Below are 22,309 nucleotides of genomic sequence, written 5' to 3'. Positions count from 1 at the left end.
AACCAATCGTGAACTTTGAATCTCTATTGTGCTTCCGCCTTAACCCTGGGGTCATGATATCAGTAAATCTGAATCTACACTAAATGAGGATGATCATGGTATCTGTAAGTCTGAATATACACTAAATGAGGATGCTTGTATATTTTTAGATTGCAAATCTGTATCCTTGGAATTGTTTTAGATCATTTTCTAAGATTTTTTCTTTCTATTTGTATGAAGCAAAGTTAAATTGGGAACCCCTATGTGGCCCCACCCTGGCCCTGGTGTCATAGTATGAACAAATTGAATATTCAGTATATACGCAATAATTACAGGTCTTAGTTTTTCTCGGTTCTTAAGAAGACGATTTTTTAAAAACACATTTTTATCATTTCTTACTTATAATTATCTCTCCATTCGAATGGATCATGACCCTTCATTTGAAGAAACCTGGATACCCTGCGCCCAAGGATGCTTTGTATTAAGTTTGGTTGAAATTGACGCAGTGGTTCTTGAGAAGAAGTGAAAAATTGACAGATAACACGTAACTAGACACCTCCGGATCGAAATCTCACGTGAGCCTTAGGTGAGCTAAAAAAAAAAACCAAACACGTAAGAAATTTCCCAGCCGTCAATTCTATTATTTATGCACTCAAAACCAGATCACTGATCCATGGGGTACAAACAAATATATACATGTACATATATAAGCTATGGTTATAGGTAAGGGTAGTAAAATATACAAGTATGTATTGAAAAATAAATAACAAAGTTAGGCGTAAGAACATTAGTTCAGGAAGAGCAGGTAGAATTAGAAACTTTCTTAGCAAACTTTGTCAATACTTTCAAAAATACCACATTGTTTGTATTCATTAAACTTAATGTTCGTTTTTTTTTTTGGTTGTAAAATCTTTTGTTAAAGAGACAATAAAGCTAATTTTACGCAAAAATCATAAAATGACAATGTTCCCAGCTTTTTTTTCTTCAAATTTTGTTGCATAGTTGAGTGTACCTAAACTTTGCGAAAATAGCATATTTCTAAAGTTTAAAACTTAAATATTTTCTGACTGCCTTTTTAAAACACATCGAGACTCCTCCTTTCAGTCTGCTGACGCATGCGCACATATGGTAAACAGTGCAGAATGTCGCCCAGTGAGAGAAAGCGTACAAAGAATAGACCCAGAATTTTTACAGATTAAGCGAATTAATTGACAATAGATACCTAGCACTTTTTCCACACACCATACAATTTGAGGTACTTGATTTAAGATTAAAGATAAATCTAAAAAATTTAAGGGGTATTTTTTTTAATAATGTCCAAATTCTCTTAGTTCTATATTTCACAAGAATAAAGTAAAACTGGGTTGATGACTTTATCGAAAAAATCTATTTGACAATTAATTGGTAAATTGAAACAACGAATCTTGCGTAATACTCCATAAAGAGCTTTCGATGCTTGTTCTGTTGAATGTTTGCATTATAAAACTTTTCCACTTCTTGATGAGACTATATACCTCTTTCACACTATCAATAGCGATGCCATTGTGCAAAAACTTACGATTTGTCAGGGTACCTGTAAAGTACGAAACGAAATCTACCGAAACGAAACGTAACAGATTGTATAATCGAACTCTTTTAATTATAATAATTCATAAATGGTATCTTAGGCCCCTGTTAAAGTTTACACATAAATAAAATTCGCAACCCAGAGGACATAAAAACATTTGAAAAAGTGTATATATATATATATATATATATATAAAAAACAACGAAAAAACGCACCTACCTCTACCAAAGTTCTACGATACTTTGATACTGCTCATCCGGTAACCCTCAGTGTTGATGCTTCAATGAAGGGTTTAGGTGCTGCTGTCATTCAGTAAATGGGAGTTGTTGTGTATGCTTTGAAAGCCCGTACCACTGCTGAGCAGCGCTATGCGCAGATTGAAAAAGAAATGTGTGCAGTAGTTTTTTGCATGCGTGAAATTTCACAAACTGTTGTATTGCAAAACAGGTTACCATTGAAACAGATCAAAAGCCGTTAAAGACAATTATGCGCAAGCCAATACCTTCTGTACCAATGCGTATTCAAAAGATGATGTTGAAACTACAATCATATAAGGTTTGTCTTGTGTATGTCAAAGGAAAAGACCTAGGGCTTGCGGATTGTTTAACTCGTCTAGCTCTACCAGAAACCTGTCAGTCCGTGGATGATAAGATGAAGGTGCTTAAAGCTGATACATTGACGACCAGCAAGCATGACTTTATTGCAGAGGCAACGAAACATAATTATCAGTTGCAGATGATGAAACACGTCATTAGTGATGGTTGGCCAAACAGAAGAGCTGATGCACCAATGGAAGTCTTACAGTTTTGGGATTTCAGAGATAAACTGTCAACATACATGTATAATGGTGTACCGTGGAGGACATGTAGTGATTCCAGCAGAACTGAGACCGTCTACACTGAAAACCATTCACAGTTCACACATGGGAATACTGAAATGTACACAAAGGACCAGGGAATGAACAAGCAGATAGAGGACGTGGTGAGCCGTTGCAACTCATGTTTATATTATCAAGGCAGACCACAGAAGGAACCTATGATGATACACCCCTTACCTTCTCTTCCGTGGAGCAAGGTAACCATCGATTTATTGGAGCTGGGTGGATCATTACATGATCACGGTGGACTACTATTCTAACTTCATTGAAGTCGCATCACTTAAACGTGACACCACATCTCAGAATGTTATTCATATCTAAAGGAGAACATAGCTAGATACGGTATTATGGACACTCTGATTAGTGATAATGATCCTCAATACACCAGTGGTGAATTCAATTGTTGCTAAATATGATATTGGACACATAATTTCCTCACTTTGGTATTCACAATCTAACGGTCTTGTGGAAAAAGCTGTGTACACACATTCAAGAACCTCTTCAAGAAATACAGTGAATCCGGTGATGATATGTACTTGAGTCTCTTGGATCTTAGGAACACTCCTCGAGACGAGCAGATTGGATCACCAATGCAGAGAATAATGGATCGACTTGCAAAGACCCTACTACCCAGGAGTGACAACCTTTAGACACCAGAACTTGTTCAATCTGAAACGGTTTCTTCCACGTTGATGAAATATCGACAGAAACAAAAATATCACCATGATCGCAGTGCAAAAGAGCGTTACCAATGTCAACCTCGACACAGAAGGATGGAAACCTGTAGAGTTCGTGAAAGATGCTAATTAACCTCGTTCTCACATTGTCAAAGCACGAAGAAGCAGATTTTATCATAGAAACAACAGAATGTTTCTAAAGACAAAAGAAGAACCACATGACAGGTGAAGATAACGAACATGCAGTTATCATTCTCATAAATCCCACAAACAATACAAAATATATGGGCAAACACGGACTCCTGGACATACCAAAAATATTTCATGCAATTTCGGCAAGTGTGTGTGTTATTCCACAAATGATAAATTCAGCGAGTCCAGTAAATTGTACCCCAAAAGACAGAAACCACTAATATCGCGCCAAATCTATTTCCCTTTCCCTCAGATAAATCAGTTCCGATCGCTAAACCGTTGTTGGATGATGACTCGACTAAACGCACCAGGTCAGGACATGAAATCAGGAAACCCAAGTATCTGGAGAACTATTCCATCTGAGCTGTGTTTATTGACAAATACATGTAGCCAGTTGATCTGTATTGTATTGATCTACGTATGAACAAAGTTAATAGGATGTGTTAGTTAAATTTGATTAATGTGTCATTTTCCATCGCAATTTAAGCCTTTCATATATTGTTATCATCAATGTAGTTTGTCATTTGTTTTTTATTTTCCAGGATTGAATATCAAACTAGTCTTATGTGAAATTGTACCGATAATTTTATTTTTCATGTGTCAATGAGCTGACCTTATGATGTTGACAATTTCCATTTGATCGTTAAAAAAAGAGGGGATGTAATACACATGTATGTTACTAATATGTGTACGAGTTAACTATTATGCCGGAACTCTCTAGCTAAGGGAGATAATAAAATTGTAAAAATATGGCTGAGTCCTTCATTTTTAACAACAATGATCATGGCTATGTAAACAATTAAGCTACTTTGAATTTTCATTTTAAATAGGACTGTGATAGATACGAAATGTTTGAAGTCTTTGATATTATGATCATGAAGAATGCGAAGATATAACATATGAATCGTCTGTAGAGAATGTTGCGGCGTACATTTAAGGTTTTCACAACGGGCAGATCTATTACATATTATCTCCAGAGAGCTGCAGCTAGGATATACCTGTTTCTGTTATTATAGATAGATACACGTATGTATAAATTTTTAATGACAAACTATAGTGCATTTAAGGTAACTACCATGTACCCTGCTTTGTAAATGAAGATGAAAACACAGTAATATTTTCTCCACTCATCATTACCATGTAACCACATGATAATGACGCAATGCGAGTCCTGAAGAAAACTAGAAAAGTTCAACCAATTCCTGTTATTTCGGGAATATTCATAGTAGTGTTAAGAAAGGCTGTTCTATATTTTAAATAAAAATGAAACTGAAAGTAATAACATTAAATCATCGATTTTAACTTCGTAAAATATTTTTACTTACGAACATTCAGTGAAATTTTGAAAAATGTTGAAAGTTTTGATGATTCGAGCATTTTTTATAAAAAAAAATTATAATATACATTATGTATAGACTGTTCTCGATTGATAAATAGTTATATTATGAATGAATACATAGGAAATGTTTTGTCAATGTAGTATTTACTTCGAACCCGGGGGACATAATTATCCCCATACACAAGGGACATAACACCTATACGCAAGGTACATATATCCCCCCATACCCAAGGGAAATGGATTTCAAAATTTAGCTGACAGGTCTCTAATAATTTTCACATTTGTGTTATATTTCTACCTAAACCTCAGCCCCATGGACACAAATTTCTGCTTTTTAGAGGTTGTACAGCCTATTTCATTACTTACAGTTTTACATCTGGATGAGGAATATTATGAGTCATTCTACAAATCAAGTTAAAGGTACCAGGATCGATGCTGAATTCCAAATTTTGTAAGGAACCTACAGTAACTCACCATTTAATAAACTTGGACAAAATGGTAACCGTGCATTTTTTATTATCAAATTGAACGTACAACATGAGGAAAAACAAAGGTACATAAATTAAACAAATGCTTAAGGGGCATTCGTTGTTTCAACAATCGATGACATGATTTAAATGTGTGGACAATAGACCACATTGCACGATCTATGTATAACATGTAGAGGCAAGTCGTATTCATCTTTAAATACGGACGTAAACTTACAAGTCGTACAGATCCGGCACTGGAAAAAAAAAGTTGGCACAATAAAAATATCACGACAGAAAAAGGAAACAAAATTATCATGCAAATATGTCTTTGGTAGAGCATGCTGCTTCCATCCAGTTATACTGAGGGGAAAAGTTGGCACATTCAAATGATAACGTCATTTCAAGAGGCGGGGCATGTTAAGTCAAGAATACCAATATACCTCCCGCATCTCATCCCCCATTTCTTGAATTCATCAAATGAAATGACGTCTCCACTACCCACAGACTGTGTTCATAAACAAAGCTTGTGTTTATGAAGGGGTATATCATCAAAGACATTGACGTTATATTTTGAGTATGAATAAACGTACGCTACCGTCGGTAAACCCAAAGCATAAAAATACACGTCTAGGCGGTCTAACACATTACACCGCTGAGTATGACAAACAACGGGAGCCTTTTTTTCTCTCAAAAAGGCACTCACAGATATGCTTTTTGATATACATAGTTTCTTTTGTAAAAGGTATATTAATTTTGATGTGGCTTCTGTGGAATAAAAGTCAATGCCAAGAAGTAGAGCACCATGTACACAGCAATGGAGGCTAATATAACCAGACAGGAATCGGAGACAGTACTTCCGTTTAGGGAGTACAGGCCCAGTGCTTCACTTCCGGTATTGATGCACTGACGCGGGTCTGGCAATGAGCACGTAAAGTTCATTCTTGATATCTCAGTCTGGCACAATCCTTGGAAACCCCACTTCAGGTAGGATATTTTTGACACCCATTGCAAACCTACGAAAAGAAAATATTATAATAACAAATAATTTTGTCACCTTTAATAGCACACTGAACAACAAATATAATACAAACATTTTTAACACAATCTTATCATGAAGAAATTGAAGTTCTTACCTTCAAATATATTATCAAGGTTGATGAAAAACCCAGCAGACATGAGATACATTGAAAAGAAAGTTTGTGCGATAAAACAAGACATGGTAAAGGTTGGAGCGATACTCGAGGACAGCATGGCAAGAGACCGACTACAGTAGACCATCAAGTAAATCAAAGCGAACACTCGGAAAAACACCCACACATCCAGCGAAAACCCCACCAAGAAGTACACCGGTATTGTATACGTCACAACGAAGAACGTGTGTAGAGGAAACTCACTCAAAACCTGCAAGATAACTTAATATTCATGTTTCCACATATAAAAAAAAATAACTGCTTTTGGTATCAATGAGGTTTTAAATTTTTAAACAAATCTGCTTTTATATGTATTAAAGCAGACATATTTCGTTTCTTCTTTGTGATGCTGGGAAATTACTAGTAAACTTTATGATCGTGAAAGAACATCACCTTTGCGAAGAAGTAGGGCGTTGTTCCATACAGACCGTCTTGTAGCTCATAGTACAGGTGTTTTCTTTCCCCGTGATCTGTATTGAATAACAGGTGATATAGATATGCCCTCAGGATTTACAGAAGTACTGCGATTAGATTACCCATCTGTATCAATCAGTTTGTATGTAGGCTTTTAATATTGTAAAATTGAAGTTTTTTGTAAAAACTTTAAAATGTTATTATCTCTTCAGGCGTAAATTATGGCACAATTTCTTTGACTCAATGTACATTAATGACATTTACTTTATGCATAAATAATGAAATATACGAGTTTATTATATCAAAATCCATTAAAATATGGAGAAAGAAGACCAGGCATTAATATATTATCATGATAGCAAGTAATTGCAGTGTACTTTACATATTTGTTTTTACCTAGTTATGGAGGTGTTTCTGCAACATTATGAGAAATTCACTAGTCTTTCGTCATAGTTGAATACCATAAAAACAAACTTTAGCTACATTGATACATTTTCCAGTTTGTTAATGCCACACACAAAAAAATGCAATATAAAGCCTTACATATGACGTAAATAAAGCTTGACAATCTTTTGATTTATTCATATTCTCATTTCCATCCAGACTTTTTCACTCAAATTTAGACATCACCAGCTGCAGATAGGCCTAAAATGCCACAAATTTAAACCTACACATGTACATGTGTGTGTGACCTAAGCAATGAGTTTTTGCGTACCATCGTGACGCAGGGCCTCGATTTTTTTTTTTAGGTCTCATCTTAAAGAGCCGTAAGTCCCGCTTCTACACGCCTGGCGTTCACGCGAAGGAGGAGTGACTGTTCATTTTTGCGTCTTAGGTTTGACGCGGCCGAGTACGAGCGGAGGTCGAACCCACGACCTCCCGGCCACGAAGAAAACGTACTAACCAATGAGCTGCGACCTGTTCAACGATATGCCGTATCATAGAGCGTGTAACATTACTAGATAAGACCTATACACAACGTGACAAGCTTTATATATGACGTATATACAGCGTGACAAGCTCTAGATATGACGTATATACAGCGTGACAAGCTCTAGATATGACGTATATACAGCGTGACAAGCTCTAGATATGACGTATATACAACGTGACAAGCTTTATATATGACGTATACACAGCGTGGCAAGCTATAGATATGACGTATATACAGATGGTGGCAAGCTTTATATATGACGTATATACAGCGTGACAAGGTTTATATATGACGTTTATACAACGTGACAAGCTTTATATATGACGTATATACAGCGTGACAAGTTTTTATATATGACGTATATACAGTGTGAAAAGCTCTAGACATGATGTATACACAGTCATGGCAAGCTTTAGATATGACTTATAAGACAGCATAACAGCTTAAGGTGACAGGCTTTACATGACATAAAGACAGTATGAAAAGCTTTACATATGACGTACAAACAGCGATGAGATCCAAAATGACGAGGTAGGGGTACATGGCGCCGATGATGTACATGAGACCGAACCAATCCCTGACTGTTTTCTGTTCCTTGTTTAGATTAAGGTAAATCATCCCCACCACTAAGGACATAGACAGCGCCTGAATGAACTGGGCCAACACCAACAAGTAATCTTCGATCTGGTTACGGGTACACCTCCTATATTTATATGTAAGCCGCTTATAACACATGACAATGTCTTTTACGTCATACACAGCAAATTTATTCTAATTTGATTGAACATATATAACAAGATAACAAAAATATGCACCCCTTCCGGGTCATATACTGTAATGTGATTCAGTATGAATATACTATATGGATGTCTGCATAAAGGACCTTCCCACTTTAGCTGTAGTTTATGGTCCCTTTTTACTATCCCTTTTTTATAAAGAAAAATTTCTTAATCTATTATATATATATATATATATATATATATATATAATCTATTATATATATATATTAAACATTGGTGTATCTCCAGTAAGTGTATAATCCTTTCTCCCTGAAATATTGGAATATAATGGTAGAAAACTAAGTTTCAAATGGTATGGTCACCCTTAGCCTGAAAACTAAAGAATTACTGCCCGAGGTCAATACTGGTAAATGAGGTAGAAAAAACGTGTATATATATATATATATATATATATATATATATATGTATGTATATATATATATATACAATTATGTATATTGTAGAAAAGAGAAATTTGACAACCTTGTGCTCAATATAAACAATGGCTTTAAAAACCGGTTATTCGATGAATATCAATAGAGATTTAACTAAAACAGACAAACACGATTTCAAAAGAAGACTATGTTCTTAATGTTAACGAACTTTTTAGCAAAATAAATTACCAAACCTTTAAGATTAGGTATTAATGAACATCTTGGGGCATTGTAAACTGCACAATTCAAATTTTTATGTTTTACTAAATCATCGGGGGCCGTTTGTCACAGCTAAAGTTGGGAGGTCCTTTATCCAGCAACTAGCCTCTTTACTGACCTAATGAAGGCAACCTAATAAACCAAAGCTATATTCGATCCATGTTCAAATATGGCATGCGTTCTACTTTACTGAGATGTGCTCATGTTTTCAAAAGGGTACATGGTGACGTCAGAGACGTAACCGCAGAGATTTAACTGAAATTGTATTGTTGGACAAATGAAATGCATCGTGTAAAAAGGTTGTGAAAACTGGTATAGCACCCCCCACCCCCCCACCCCTTTTCTAATCTATAGCTCGACGCATAGATTTTAAGAATAAAATTCTCTTTCATTATTAATTTCTATAAAACTATAAATTACGTTTGTGTGTGATAATTTCCACATCAGAAGGACTCTCTACCTTCAAAATTGCATTCACGCACATGTACTGGAGGTTAATGAGTGTGTGTTAAAAAGTGCTTTGCGTTATATTTGCACTAATTTCCAGTACCCGCGCATACATACATCTCTTCCATTGAATATAGCATACCTCTTTAATATTTCTTTAAACGATTGTTTATTAACAGGGAAAGGTATTTTAAAAGCTATACTTGTACTTGGAAAGAAGTAGATGCCGCCATATTAATTTACATGCAGCCTAATGATAAAACCAATACATACAATAAGGTGAATTCCGGATTGCATTCAGAAACATTACAACATCTACTCACCCAAAGAGTACAGTAAATTGCCGGAATTTTCCTGGAGAAAAGTCTGTAATGTCCAGTGTGGACATGACGGGGAATCGTAGGTTTGATAGTTCTTCCGGCTCCGGCTCCGGCGGGGCCATCACCATCTCAAAGTTATTGATTAACTTGTTCACTATCTGTTTCGTTTCCCTCTCTGTTTCCTCCGAGGTTGGATCGACTGTACCCAGGTCAACTGAAGCAATGGATTAAACATTAACGACAGGCTACCTATCTACCATTTTCTCTAAACCTATATTTTCATCCCCTCGATATGAAAAGTTCTTGTATAATTTTCAATTATTGTCATTGGTTTAAGATCTTTCAGAATTATAACGCACTCGACGTAAACAGTGCATTGTATATGACCTTATATTTAGCTTCGATGTTTTTATCTTTCAGCCCAAGCAATTGTCAACAAAAACAATTTATTTTGTCTACGGGTTTTTCGATGAAGAACTCAGTAACGGCAACATTTTCCCAGAGCTCATCATTTCGTAGCGGACTCTAATCAGTGTAATTACTGGAACGGACTCTAATTAACGCGTAATTACTGGAACGGACTCTAATTAATGCGTAATTACTGGAACAGACTCTAATTAATGCGTAATTACTGGAACGAACTCGTCGTCTCGCTTCCCGACGCGAGCTTCACTGAGTATACTGGCTCAGGGGTTAGTTCACCTAATTAGTAATGCAAGGATCCCATGTTCAATCTCCGATTGATCCAAAGGTTTGTTGGTCCCCTTCTTGCTACAATAACTTATTAATGTACACATATACAACCCTCTATAATACCTGAGAGTTGATTTTACAGTTTTACTTGCCACAAACAGGAACTATCAAAATATGCTAACTCTAAAATAGACCTGGTGATATACCCCAAGTGGTTTTTTTTTGGGGGGGGGGGTGTTTTTGGTAGGAGCAAAATAAGATGCAAATGAGTTGTATTTGAAATACAAAACTAGGAGGGGAGGTTTTAAGGAAATGTAGAGCCAGTGAAAAAGTCCGAGGGATTCCGATAGACATGCGTATATTACAGGTTTACCATGTTTACAGCATTCGATGCCTTTGTAGCTATTGTCACCCTGTATTAATATACACTATGACAGACGCTGGATCTAGAGTATTATTGATTAATGTTTCTTATCTTCACCTTTCCTTTTCAAAAATACTAGTATTGTTTTCCTATCGTGGATAGAATGAAGAAATACATTTATTCATGCTTGTTAATTGTCCCTTGGCCATTCCATGTCGATTCTCCCATAAAGCCATTTTAAAGTAAAATTAACAAAACACCAAGATGCTTTTGTCCCGATGAACGTTTCATATTTTTGTAGATTCTGAACATGCAATCACCATCTACCGATTGAAAGTGGGAGCTGGGTTAACATACCAAGAGAGGATAGAATATGTACATATTGTAATTTACAAGAGATTGGAGATGATTTTCATTATGTACTCAACTGTAATGCAATACAAGAACAAAGAATCAAATTTTTATCACCTAAACAATTAAAAATAAAAAATTGTCTACTTTTAAACAAATCATGTTTAACAAAAAATACTGGGTTGGTTTTTTTTTTTTGGTTTTTTTTTTTTGTTTTTTTGTTTTTTTTTTTAGAAAACTGTATTCAAAACATTTTGCATATAAATTATATACGATGTAACATAAATTAGTTTGTAGCCTTTTAGTGTATCAAGAATGATATATAAATGAATTATCTTGTAGTAGAGGAAATCGAATTACAATAACCAGCACCCATGAACGACCGTACAAGCACGGGAGTCCATTATTAATTACTCGAGGTTGGATCTCGTGGTATTGATGGCCGGGCATTTGTCAGTCTCGCATTATGTTACCGCATTATGTTACAGAATAGAAAACATTTTATGTCATTAAAGCCTGCTCAGATTAAAATACAAATAAGCCTACACTTGTTCATTACTCGTCGCTTTCCTATTCCTCATCTAAAACATATTGGACCCACGTGACTTTTAGTGAAAGGCTGTCGTCTAAAAATCAAATATCCGAAATTTTCCGGAACTCGTAATGACATTAGATTTTGCTATTACTGCTATAAATTTCTGCTCTGTGTTAATTATAAAACTCGTAATTAACGCAACATCGAGGAGGAGGATTGTCTCACTGATCTACTGGTATGGAGTGGACAGTTAAACTGTGTATATATAGACCGTTGTGCATAGCAACCAAGACAGTTTAGACCTCTACGTACTGAGAGTGATAAACTAAGAGTCGTGTCTGGAGTGCGGAACTTTTACATTGATTAACAATTCCTCTTCTATCACTGTGGGAGGTAATGTAGTCTGGGGGCTGCAATACACAACTATCGATTTAAACTGTCCAGATTCCGGTATCCAGCCAGGCTATATGATTGAAGTGAGAAGGCTTCATCTACGATATATTAGGTGACAGACCTTTTTGTAAGACTGGCTAATATACTGTAATTTGTGCATTTCTGTTGATCCCTTTGGGTCCAAAGTGACCATAATTGTATCAATATTAGGAACGAGATAAACCCCACTTGTGTCTGCAAGTTTTTCGTATGATTAGATAGTAAACAACTTTAACGTGACAGTGACGCAGCCCTCCCCTTAGTAAGAGGGCAGTGACACACCCTTCCCTTAGTAACAGGACAGTGACACACCCTCCCCTTAGTAAGAGGGCAGTGACACACCCTCCCCTTAGTAAGAGGGCAGTGACGCAGCCCTCCCATTAGAAAGAGGACATTGACACACCCTCCCCTTAGTAACAGGGCAGTGACACACCCTCTCCTTCGTAAGAGGGCAATGACACACCCTCCCCTTAGTAATAGGGCAGTGACGCAGCCCTCCCATTAGAAAGAGGACAGTGACACACCCTCCCCTTAGTAACAGGGCAGTGACACACCCTCTCCTTCGTAAGAGGGCAATGACACACCCTCCCCTTAGTAATAGGGCAGTGACGCAGCCCTTCCATTAGAAAGAGGACAGTGAGATACCCTCCCTTTAGAAAGAGGACAGTGACACCCCCCCCCCCCCCATTAGATAGAGGACAGTGACACACCCTCCCCTTAGTAAGAGGGCAGTAATGCAGCCCTCCTCTTAGTAAGAACACAACCCTCCCTTTAGTAAGAGGGCAATGACAAACCCTCCCCTTAGTAAAAGGGCAGTGACACACCTCCCCTTAGTAAGAGGGCAGTGACACACCCTCCCCTTAGTAAGAGCTAGGGCAGTGACGCAACCCTCCCCTTAGAAAGAGGTCAGTGACACACCTTCCTGTGGGTGAATTTATTTGTAGAGATGTCAATGTTTTGATGTGTTAATGCGTATTTCAAATTGCACAATGCCTCATAAAAATTGGAACTTCCGTTAACAACCTGCGTGAATACATGCACTGTTTTATGACACGAGTTCTCACTACCACCGAGCATCCACGAGATACAAAAGGCTCAATACCTTCATGTCCACAACTTGTATTGTTTGATCCGGAAGGACTTACCGTAATAATCACAGGGATTGGTCAGTGACGGACAGGGGTGGCCTATCGAAGTAAAATAAGATACCATCTCAGTTGCCCTTCCAACGTACACCATTCTCCCACGAGACAGGATCATTACCAAGTCAAAGAGTTCAAAGATATCCGACCTAAAACAGTAAACAGAATTCCCAGCGCATCAATCATCTGAGACATCTTATCATTCGCTGCTCGTCAATCTTGATAATATTCAGTTACAAGAGATTCGGGATAAGGAGGTTAAAGCTTGTGTATTGATAAACGGGAGGTCGTCCATCGCACGATAAGTACTAGAGTAGTACATATTCATAAACGGAAGATTTTTTGTCAGATGATACGGACAATCTGTTGTATTGATACACTGTGAAGTTTGTCAGACAATCTGTTGTATTGATACACTGTGAAGTCTGTCAGACGATACGGACAATCTGTTGTATTGATACACTGTGAAGTCTGTCAGACAATCTGTTGTATTGATACACTGTGAAGTTTGTCACATGATACAGACAACCTGTTGTATTGATACACTGTGAAGTTTGTCACACGATACAGACAATCTATAAGTACCTTGGCTGGTGAATGGACATCAGCACTGTCCTCGTGTTCTGCGCCATCTTTGATAATGTTTCTACCAAGCTGTGGGCCGTAAAGGAATCCAGACCGGAAGTTGGTTCGTCCAGGAAAAGTATGCCTGAGAAGCAGAAAGGGGAAATAATGCTAAGTTTTCAAATCAGGTAATATGATTCTCCATCTTATAATGTAATAACTAGAATACAAAGCGTGATTGCACAGAATTCATCAAGAAATGACGCAATATAGTATGACTACGCAGCAGTGTTAGTACCCCCCCCCCCCCCAATCTCATATTAACCAACAATAAACACATTAAGTACATACTAGGATCCAAAAGCATTTGAATTCCGATGCTGACTCTCCGCCTCTCTCCTCCGGAAACTCCTCGGCTTTCTTCGTTACCGATCTTTGTATCCCAAACATGTCTGAGTCCTAGTTCAGAGATGACCCCATCTACCTGCATTATATCAAATTTTTATTAAAATTTAAAGCTCTGAGATAACTCTATCCACTTACATAGTAGACGATGAAATGAATATGCAGGATAGCTTTTAGATGGATCCATGGTCATGTTTTTATCCGAATTTTCCTAATTACAAACAATCCAAAGAAATTCATTTTATCGATACACTATACATACACTGATTCAAATATTATTCTGCTACACAGTTCATATATTGTAGTTTTATATCCTAGCAAAAACATTTTATTCAACATATAGGTCAGGAACGTAGCCTCGTTTTCAAAGAGGGAGCTGAAGGAGAAGTTGATTTCATAATTGTCTAATGTCTTGACAATAAAAAAAAATCAAAAGATGTTCTGCCCAAACTTCAAAATCCTAAATCAGGGGTGGGGTGGGGGTGTAGCGTTCGTCCTTCACTACATGGGATCAATTTCAAGTTTACATTGCTACCATTTAATGCTACTATCAATGAAGTGTGTGTGTTGGGGGTGGGTGGGTGGGTTGTCAGCCACTTTACATTAATCAAGAGTTTCTGTTGTGACATGTGTGGGAGAGAGCACGTGTCACAATATGAAACCAGGAGTAAAAATTAGGAGGAACATCAGATTAACTTTGTCTTAAAAAACAAACTAACTAACCATGCATAAATAACGGAAAATTAACAGCTAGTATGGGGACTCCCCCCCCCCCCCCCCCCCCCCCCCCCCCCCCGAATTATACGTGTCTGTGAATGCTTTGGAGACATTTTCATTACAATGGTCGCGACAGAACACTCACCGTCTTTTGAAGTCTCGGTTATGGCATTCGAACCCACCCCCCTTACATACCGTAGGTTTATTTCATATCAGTAGCATTGATTTACGTGAGAGTATACAACTATATTACCTGAACCTCCAACTCCAATTTTTGTTTGAAGAAATAAGTGAACATATTTGTTTAGGTTAACATCTAGACCGCATGTGGAAAGTTTATTGTAGATAATGACCGATGATGATAAAGGTAAACAAATCAGTGTCAACCAGTTAATCAGTAAAAAATAAACATAAGATTGTTTCAGAGCATTGTTACAGGTACAGTCAATCGAATGAAAAGTTTCCGCCCTACGTGCATCTTATCGATGTAAAAAAAAAGTTCCTCATTTAGATATAATTCTGTTATGTTTCTGGTGAGAAGTACCACAGAGAAAAAGAGGAAGCAGGTGTGCTTCATAAAGCTGATCTGTATACGGAGATTAAAAGTTCCCACGGACATGCAGTCACGCGGCAGCTAAATCAGTATCTTCCTTCTATTTATGTATATTAAAAGTCATATGTAGTTATCCTGCTTTCAATGTCTGCACCCGTCAATATTTTTTCATTGTCTACAGTCTGTGTTGATATGATATCAACTCATTGTATATATGTATGTATATACCTGGTTTCCAATACCTATTCCTATTTGCTGTTAACAAATAAGTTTTATCTCGGTGTTTAATGTATGCATGTCTTTGGTTTTCTAGATATTTTACCCGATTTTCAATTTCTTCTTTTTGGAAAGACGACGGCAGTTTAAGCTGAGCCACAAACATCAGCGTCTCCTTAACCGTCAGGTGTGCCAGCAAGCGGTCGTCCTGTCTGACGTACGCCGAGCAGGACCGTACCATCTGGCGGGTCCACGACACACCATTAAGGAACATTTCTCCCTCCACGCTTCCTCCGTCGTTCCTTCCCGCTAGAACGTCCAACAGGCTTGTCTTTCCGCTTCCTGAAAGTACGGAAATAGAAACATTGTACTGGAGCACACTGTGGAGCGGAAGTAATTAACAACAGCTTCCTGTAACAAGCTGCCTAATTTGAATAGTACCTGGCGAGACTGAAGTAAATCATAGCATTTCAGGCGGTGTAATATCACGTTTTCCATATGTATTGTATATTTTTCCACATGTAGCAATTTGTATGGTTCTCCATATGTGTTGTATAAATGTTCTATTTATGTTATATAATTTTTCATTTGTATTGTATAATTTTCAATTCAATAATTGACTTCTCTGGAGTGAATACATGTAATCTTGGTAAATCTCTCTTCTTTTGGATTTTAGCTGAGAAAATAATCACAAACTAAAGGTAAATTGATACGCCGACCTCTAATTTCAGTATAATGTACACGATGAAATCCAGCTTTCTAAGAAATACAATTTAAATGGAAAATTATACAACACAAACTGAAAACTATACCATACAAATAAAGAGACTGAATATTGCAATGTTGAACATGTTATAGAAGCATATCGTTGATCAAACACATACAATGTAGTTTTTTTTTTATATTTTGGGGTATGTTTGGTTGTTATGTTTTGTTTTGGTCTATTACATCTTAGCAGTGAGAATCTTTGTAATTGATTGCATGTGAAATACATGGGATGAATGGTGTAAGAAAAAGGAAGAAAAATAGTACAAAACTAATACATGAAAATCATACTCTCAGGAATACTTTGGGGGGCATATCCATATGAAAAATTCATAGAAGGATCATTGTGTTCATGGAGCAAGAACCCCAGAATTGTCTTCCTCCGCAAATACAGCCAATCTAATTATTGGACAATATATCGAAGCTAAATTTGCCGAAGTAGATTCTTTCATTAATATTTCATTGGGATGCCTGTACTTATACGACTTTTTACAGATAATCATACATTTATTAGCACTAATTTGTTCCATAGCCATCGTCTTTATAGGTAAATCATGTGGAACTATCGCTGCTTTTAAACCTGTTTCCCCGGAACGTGGAACTGAACCGACGCTTTTCATGAAACCTGTTTCCCTGAGCGTGGAACTGAACCGACGCTTTTCAGCCGTAATCAATATAAACGTATATCTCTATTATATATATATTTGAAATCGCTATATTAAAAGGATATGATATCTATCATGATTTGTAATATATTACTTAGAAATGTGATATATATTTTTGGGGGAATAGCTTTTTATTTTGAAACAATTGATTGTTATGAATAGTGGAGTTGGATTGCGGGTTTGTAGTTGTGAAGAGAAATCCTCACCTGTTTCGACAAGTAGCACGCATCATCATAACATAATTATCTCCTGGAGAAACCCCGCCAATTTACAGTTCTTTCGTTGGTAAACCGGAATTAAGTGTTAACTATAAATCAATTTTAGAATAGGATAGCCTCTGAATGAAGCGTGGTCTTCGACAGGGGCTTCGGGATGTCCGGGTAGTCAATTCAATTCAATTTATTGGATTTCATCACCATTATGCAATGGTATACAGAGATATAAAAACAAAAATCTGTTATATGTATATATATTTAGTAAATGATACATGCGTGCAATAAAGTATTTATCAAGTTAGAAAAAAAACCTGTGTTATTATTAATGTGAAGTATGGGCATTAGTAGTGCTCTCGCTTCTTACCGCTGCGACCCGAGTTCGATCCCCGTGATTGGCAGTGTTTGTATGTGAGAGGGTATGTCCCGCCCGGACACGTGGGTTTCCTCTTACAAAAATGACTAGCGCCAACATCCGTGCATTAAAGGACCCCATTGGAAATAAGCTTTCGAGCTTTCATGGGTTATCCTTGGTATTTATGTATGTACATTTATATACATGTATGTTTAACTGTCGGAATATGTTAACCACTGAATGGCGCGTGGTCTCCTACATACTTAAATGTCGTCAATGTGTCCAATATTACTTGGACACGTGCTTTTCCATTGAGAATGTGGAATTGGACATCAGTTGATGACCATTTCTACGGAACTGATATCACATGCACACTTATAATCTTTAGTTCGTGTATGGGTATACATATGATCTTCCAGCATATCAAATCAATATATACTGCAGTTATTTTCCTTTCATTTTCCCACCATGATTCGTGCGCAAGATCGCATTATATTTCACAAGAATTATTATTCACACATACGTCAAATTCGGACGCAACTTCTTGGTAAGCATCATTACAATGTAATTCAAACCATTTAGAAACCTCCATGGTTTTTATATCGAAACATATTTTGTCCTGCATTTAGTCATTCACTATAATTCATTCAGGTAATTAAGGGTATCTGCAATCATAAATCAATACCATATTTTGTTTGAAAAATGTAATGTACGAATATTGAAAAAAAATTTTTTAGATAAAGCGTGCAACAAATAGAAAATAAAGACTTCAAACTCTGATTACTGGATAAAAGACCATAAAGTTAAATTATCTCTTTCAGTCAATGCGAAAATAAATAGTACGAGTTACCATGTGATCCGTATACCGAAAATTGGATTCACAGAAAAAAAAATCTCATGTTATCTATCAAAATCGTGATTAAATATATGTAACTACCGTAATTTGATATAATAGAATAATCAGACAACAATGGTGGCTTTTGATATATTTATTCCAGTTATGTAAGCTCGCGGCTAATCATGGTCGTCTTTCCGAAGCCAAAGCGTCTAATCGTCCGCCTCCCGGAGGCCGTTAACTACGTAAACTCTTTGAAATTCTTACATCGCTTGCACGAAATGGTTTTCGCATTTTCCATAATATTCCATAAAACCGAGAAGTCCTCTGTCCTGCGCATCACATGCACTACCCAATCCCGGTTACAAAACAAATGTTAGGGTTTTTCCCCCTCAGCAAGGAACAGTATACTCTTAAATGATAGTTTATTTTTAAGTGTTGGTCATGTCCACCTTACGCCTATTTCTAAAATATAGAGATATCAAATTTCTTACACAGATTTATCTTGATAAAAGCATGAAAAGCATACCGATTTTTTTTTTTACCTTGACCCAAAGTCCTTCCATGTGACCTAGCTGCAGAACTGTAGCTCTCTGAAAAAATATTGGGACAGACCAGGGAGCTTCCTTAACTGGCAACCTAACATGGCTACGTCAACAACGAAATCACTCGAAGCTATGATTTTTCGGGTCGTATGGAGCTCTAATGAATATTTGAAGGTATGTTTGGACACAAGTATAGTAGGAAAATATGTTAGGAATATTTTGATATTAAATTTATGATACGGCTATACCAGAATACAACGATATTTGAGGCCTCAAACATGATCATTTTTGTGCGCCATAAATCGAAGGTTTTTATAAGGGTTGGATCTATTGCTCCCTTATCTGTCCCAATATTTTATCAGAGAGCTACAGTTCTGTAGCTAGATGTGACCTTGTTTGGACCCATATTTCAGACAAACATACCCTGCCTTTAGCTCATTTCTGACTTTCCTATTGAGAATGCCTTTATAACTTCATATACAGAATTATCTTGGGTAAGAGCATAACAAATATGCTTCAATTTTTGTCTACTTTCACTTTTCGTGCATGTAACGCTGGACTCCGGATTACCGGTTCACGCTTTTATCTCTTGTCTGATTAAGTGCATTAATTCAACTTCCTGCATAGATACATCGTAGAGATAGCGTAACCTTTATGTCCTTTTGAATTTACGTTTAAACTTGATCATCTGTTTGAACTAATTTTTCCAACTAATCAAATGAGATTGCCTTCATTGAACTTCATATACAGACACATCTTTTTGAGAACATGCAGCTACGTCCAAAGGTTATTTTTTATTACCTTGACCTTTCGTTAACCTTGACTAATATTGAAGATGTCTTCATCAAACTTCATATATAGATACATAACGGCGAGAATATTGTCCTTGTTTTCTTTTTAGTTTTTACTTTCGCCTTCCCATTTTGTAGGGGAGACATATCACCAAACCATCATGTACTTTTAAGTTATCGGGTGGCAGTTGTAATATCAATGTCATGTATCAACATTTGTGTTAAATACAAAATACATAACTATAACTATTCAAACATCAACAAGACAAAACATAAAATTCCCTTAATACATCGAAACACACAATCTAGCTACTGGTGAAGTTCTACCCAAATATTAGCCTAAAAATCCACCAGTGAAGTTCTATCTGAATATCAACAAAACAAAATACACCATTGAAGTTCTCTGAAAATCAGCCCCCAAAAATACAAAATACACCAATGAAGTTCTACCCAAATATTAGCAAAAAAATACACCAGTGAAGTTCTATCCAAATATTAGCAAAATAAAATACACCAGTAAAGTTCTACCCAAATATTACCAAAAACAAAACTACACCAGTGAAGTTATATCCAAATACTAGCAAAACAAAACACATCAATGAAGTTCTACCCAAATATCAGCAAAATAAACACATCAATGAAATTTTATCCAAATATTAGCAAAATAAACACACCAGTGAAGTTCTATCCAAATATTAGCAAAATAAAATACCAGTAAAGTTCTACCCAATTTTTTGCAAAAACAAAAATACACCAGTGAAGTTATATCCAAATATTAGCAAAATAAAATACACCAATGAAGTTCTACCCAAATATCAGCAAAATAAACATACCAGTGAAGTTCTATCCAAATATTTGCAAAACAAAACAATTAAATACACCAATGAATTCAAAACACCATCGACTTCGTGATAATATTTTTCTGATCTTCTATGATATAAAAGAGGGATAGACATGTATTAAGACCTTCTTAAAGACACCAAACCAATGGCAATCCCCCAATACATTTACACAATGCAGGGGTGGATCCAGGACGCTCTCAAAGGGGTGTGTCCAAATGAAAGTTGAAGTGAGTTATCTTCAGGGTGTCTACCATATAATTTGTAAATTACAGGTCCACTCCCATCCCCAACTGGATCCACCTAAACATATGTGCTCCTTATCTGTCTTACCTGAGGTCCCCAGGATAGCCAGCATCTGACCGCTTTTGACGGAAAAGCTGACGTTCTGAAGCACCTGCTGCGGAACAGCGTCGTCAATCCATTCCCATGGCAACTGCAGCGCACCCAGGCGGTGAAGGAGGGACATTTTCTTGGGGTTGACGATGTAGCTGACATTTTCTGCCCTTACATCCACAGATAGACGCTTGTTCAAGCCGAAGTCTATGGTGGGTATACGCGGGCTACCAAGATGAAGTTCCCCATGTGAAGTTTGTGTCATGTCCACAGCCTCGTTAGGACGATAATAAACAGACGGGTAGGCTCGAGATTGCGACCTCATTTTGATATCTCCTGTACCCTTTGCCTTGGGACTGTTAGTCAACACTGTCTGAACAAGTGCAGTTGTACTTCTTTATTTCAACAACTGAAATGAAAAATGTCCTGAAAACTGAAACAATCGACCCCAAGATATTTATTTTCAGGAAATAAAACTACATGTTATTAAATTGAAAGCGAATGGAAGACACCTCAAACTTACAATGCTCATACTATCTTATTTTTTGAAGACGAATGGAAAACAGGTTACCTGTCGCAAAGTCAGGTTTGAGAAAATACTGACGAGGATCAAATCATAACTTAATTTTCAGCCAAACCTCTTATCCAGCTAATTTTGCGAGGACTATACATTTATTAATCATCGCCCATTAAAAAGCGTTCTCATCACACACAACACATGTGTAGGATAAATGGTTTCTCATCAGATTTATTAGAGAGGGAAGCGGAAAGGGAATATTGCCTTTCCTGTTCGTTTTCCAACAAAAACGCAATTTAACACTACAACAACAAGTGGATAGAGGAGATTGGTGAAACCACGACTAAAACGAGAGATTGGGAGACCTACCTCATGTCTGCGAATTCTCCGACAGCCGAGTAGAAAGTCACTGTGCCAGAGTCTTGTCAGGAAATCGATCAATATCGGCACGTCATTCCAAGTACACGGGAAACAAAAGCTAGTCTCGGCTTTTCACGTTGGAACAGAAAATTCACCACATCTAATTCAAATATGCCTTGTTAGTATAGCATGTTAGGACAGTTGTAAATCAATATCCGATGGACTAATAATCGTTGTTTAAAAAAAAAAACAACCAAGTTTTTGAAATCTCCGTCCCAC

General features: G+C 36.8%; 1 protein-coding gene and 1 long non-coding RNA gene across 4 annotated transcripts; one reads left to right on the top strand and one right to left on the bottom strand.

Annotated features, from left to right (window-relative positions):
• Window positions 1-5,130: 5,130 nt before the first annotated feature.
• LOC125649877 (ATP-binding cassette sub-family G member 8-like) lies at window positions 5,131-22,216 on the bottom strand. Of its 3 annotated transcripts, none has more exons than XM_048877710.2 (11): window positions 22,040-22,216; window positions 21,151-21,562; window positions 15,917-16,152; window positions 14,271-14,403; window positions 13,941-14,064; window positions 13,359-13,504; window positions 9,842-10,052; window positions 8,143-8,342; window positions 6,685-6,761; window positions 6,235-6,502; window positions 5,131-6,114 (listed from the first exon to the last, which is right to left on the bottom strand). In XM_048877710.2, exons 2-11 carry the CDS (start codon window positions 21,476-21,478, stop codon window positions 5,849-5,851), a joined length of 1,989 nt encoding a protein of 662 aa, XP_048733667.1. In that variant the 5' UTR covers window positions 21,479-21,562; window positions 22,040-22,216; the 3' UTR covers window positions 5,131-5,848. The 3 variants fall into 3 exon arrangements, with proteins under 3 accessions (XP_048733667.1, XP_048733666.1, XP_048733668.1); XM_048877709.2 differs by lacking the exon at window positions 22,040-22,216 and adding an exon at window positions 21,725-21,877; XM_048877711.2 differs by lacking the exon at window positions 22,040-22,216 and adding an exon at window positions 21,677-21,869.
• LOC130054746 (uncharacterized) lies at window positions 13,972-16,651 on the top strand. The gene is made up of 2 exons (XR_008803055.1): window positions 13,972-14,107; window positions 15,946-16,651. It is a non-coding gene; the product is annotated as an uncharacterized LOC130054746 (long non-coding RNA).
• Window positions 22,217-22,309: the final 93 nt, after the last annotated feature.

Source organism: Ostrea edulis, chromosome 5 (genome assembly GCF_947568905.1).
Source record: "Ostrea edulis chromosome 5, xbOstEdul1.1, whole genome shotgun sequence".
In the NCBI taxonomy this organism is placed as follows: Eukaryota; Metazoa; Mollusca; class Bivalvia; order Ostreida; family Ostreidae; genus Ostrea; species Ostrea edulis.
Note: the sequence above shows the minus strand (reverse complement) of the source record. Positions and strands in the feature narration are given on the sequence as shown.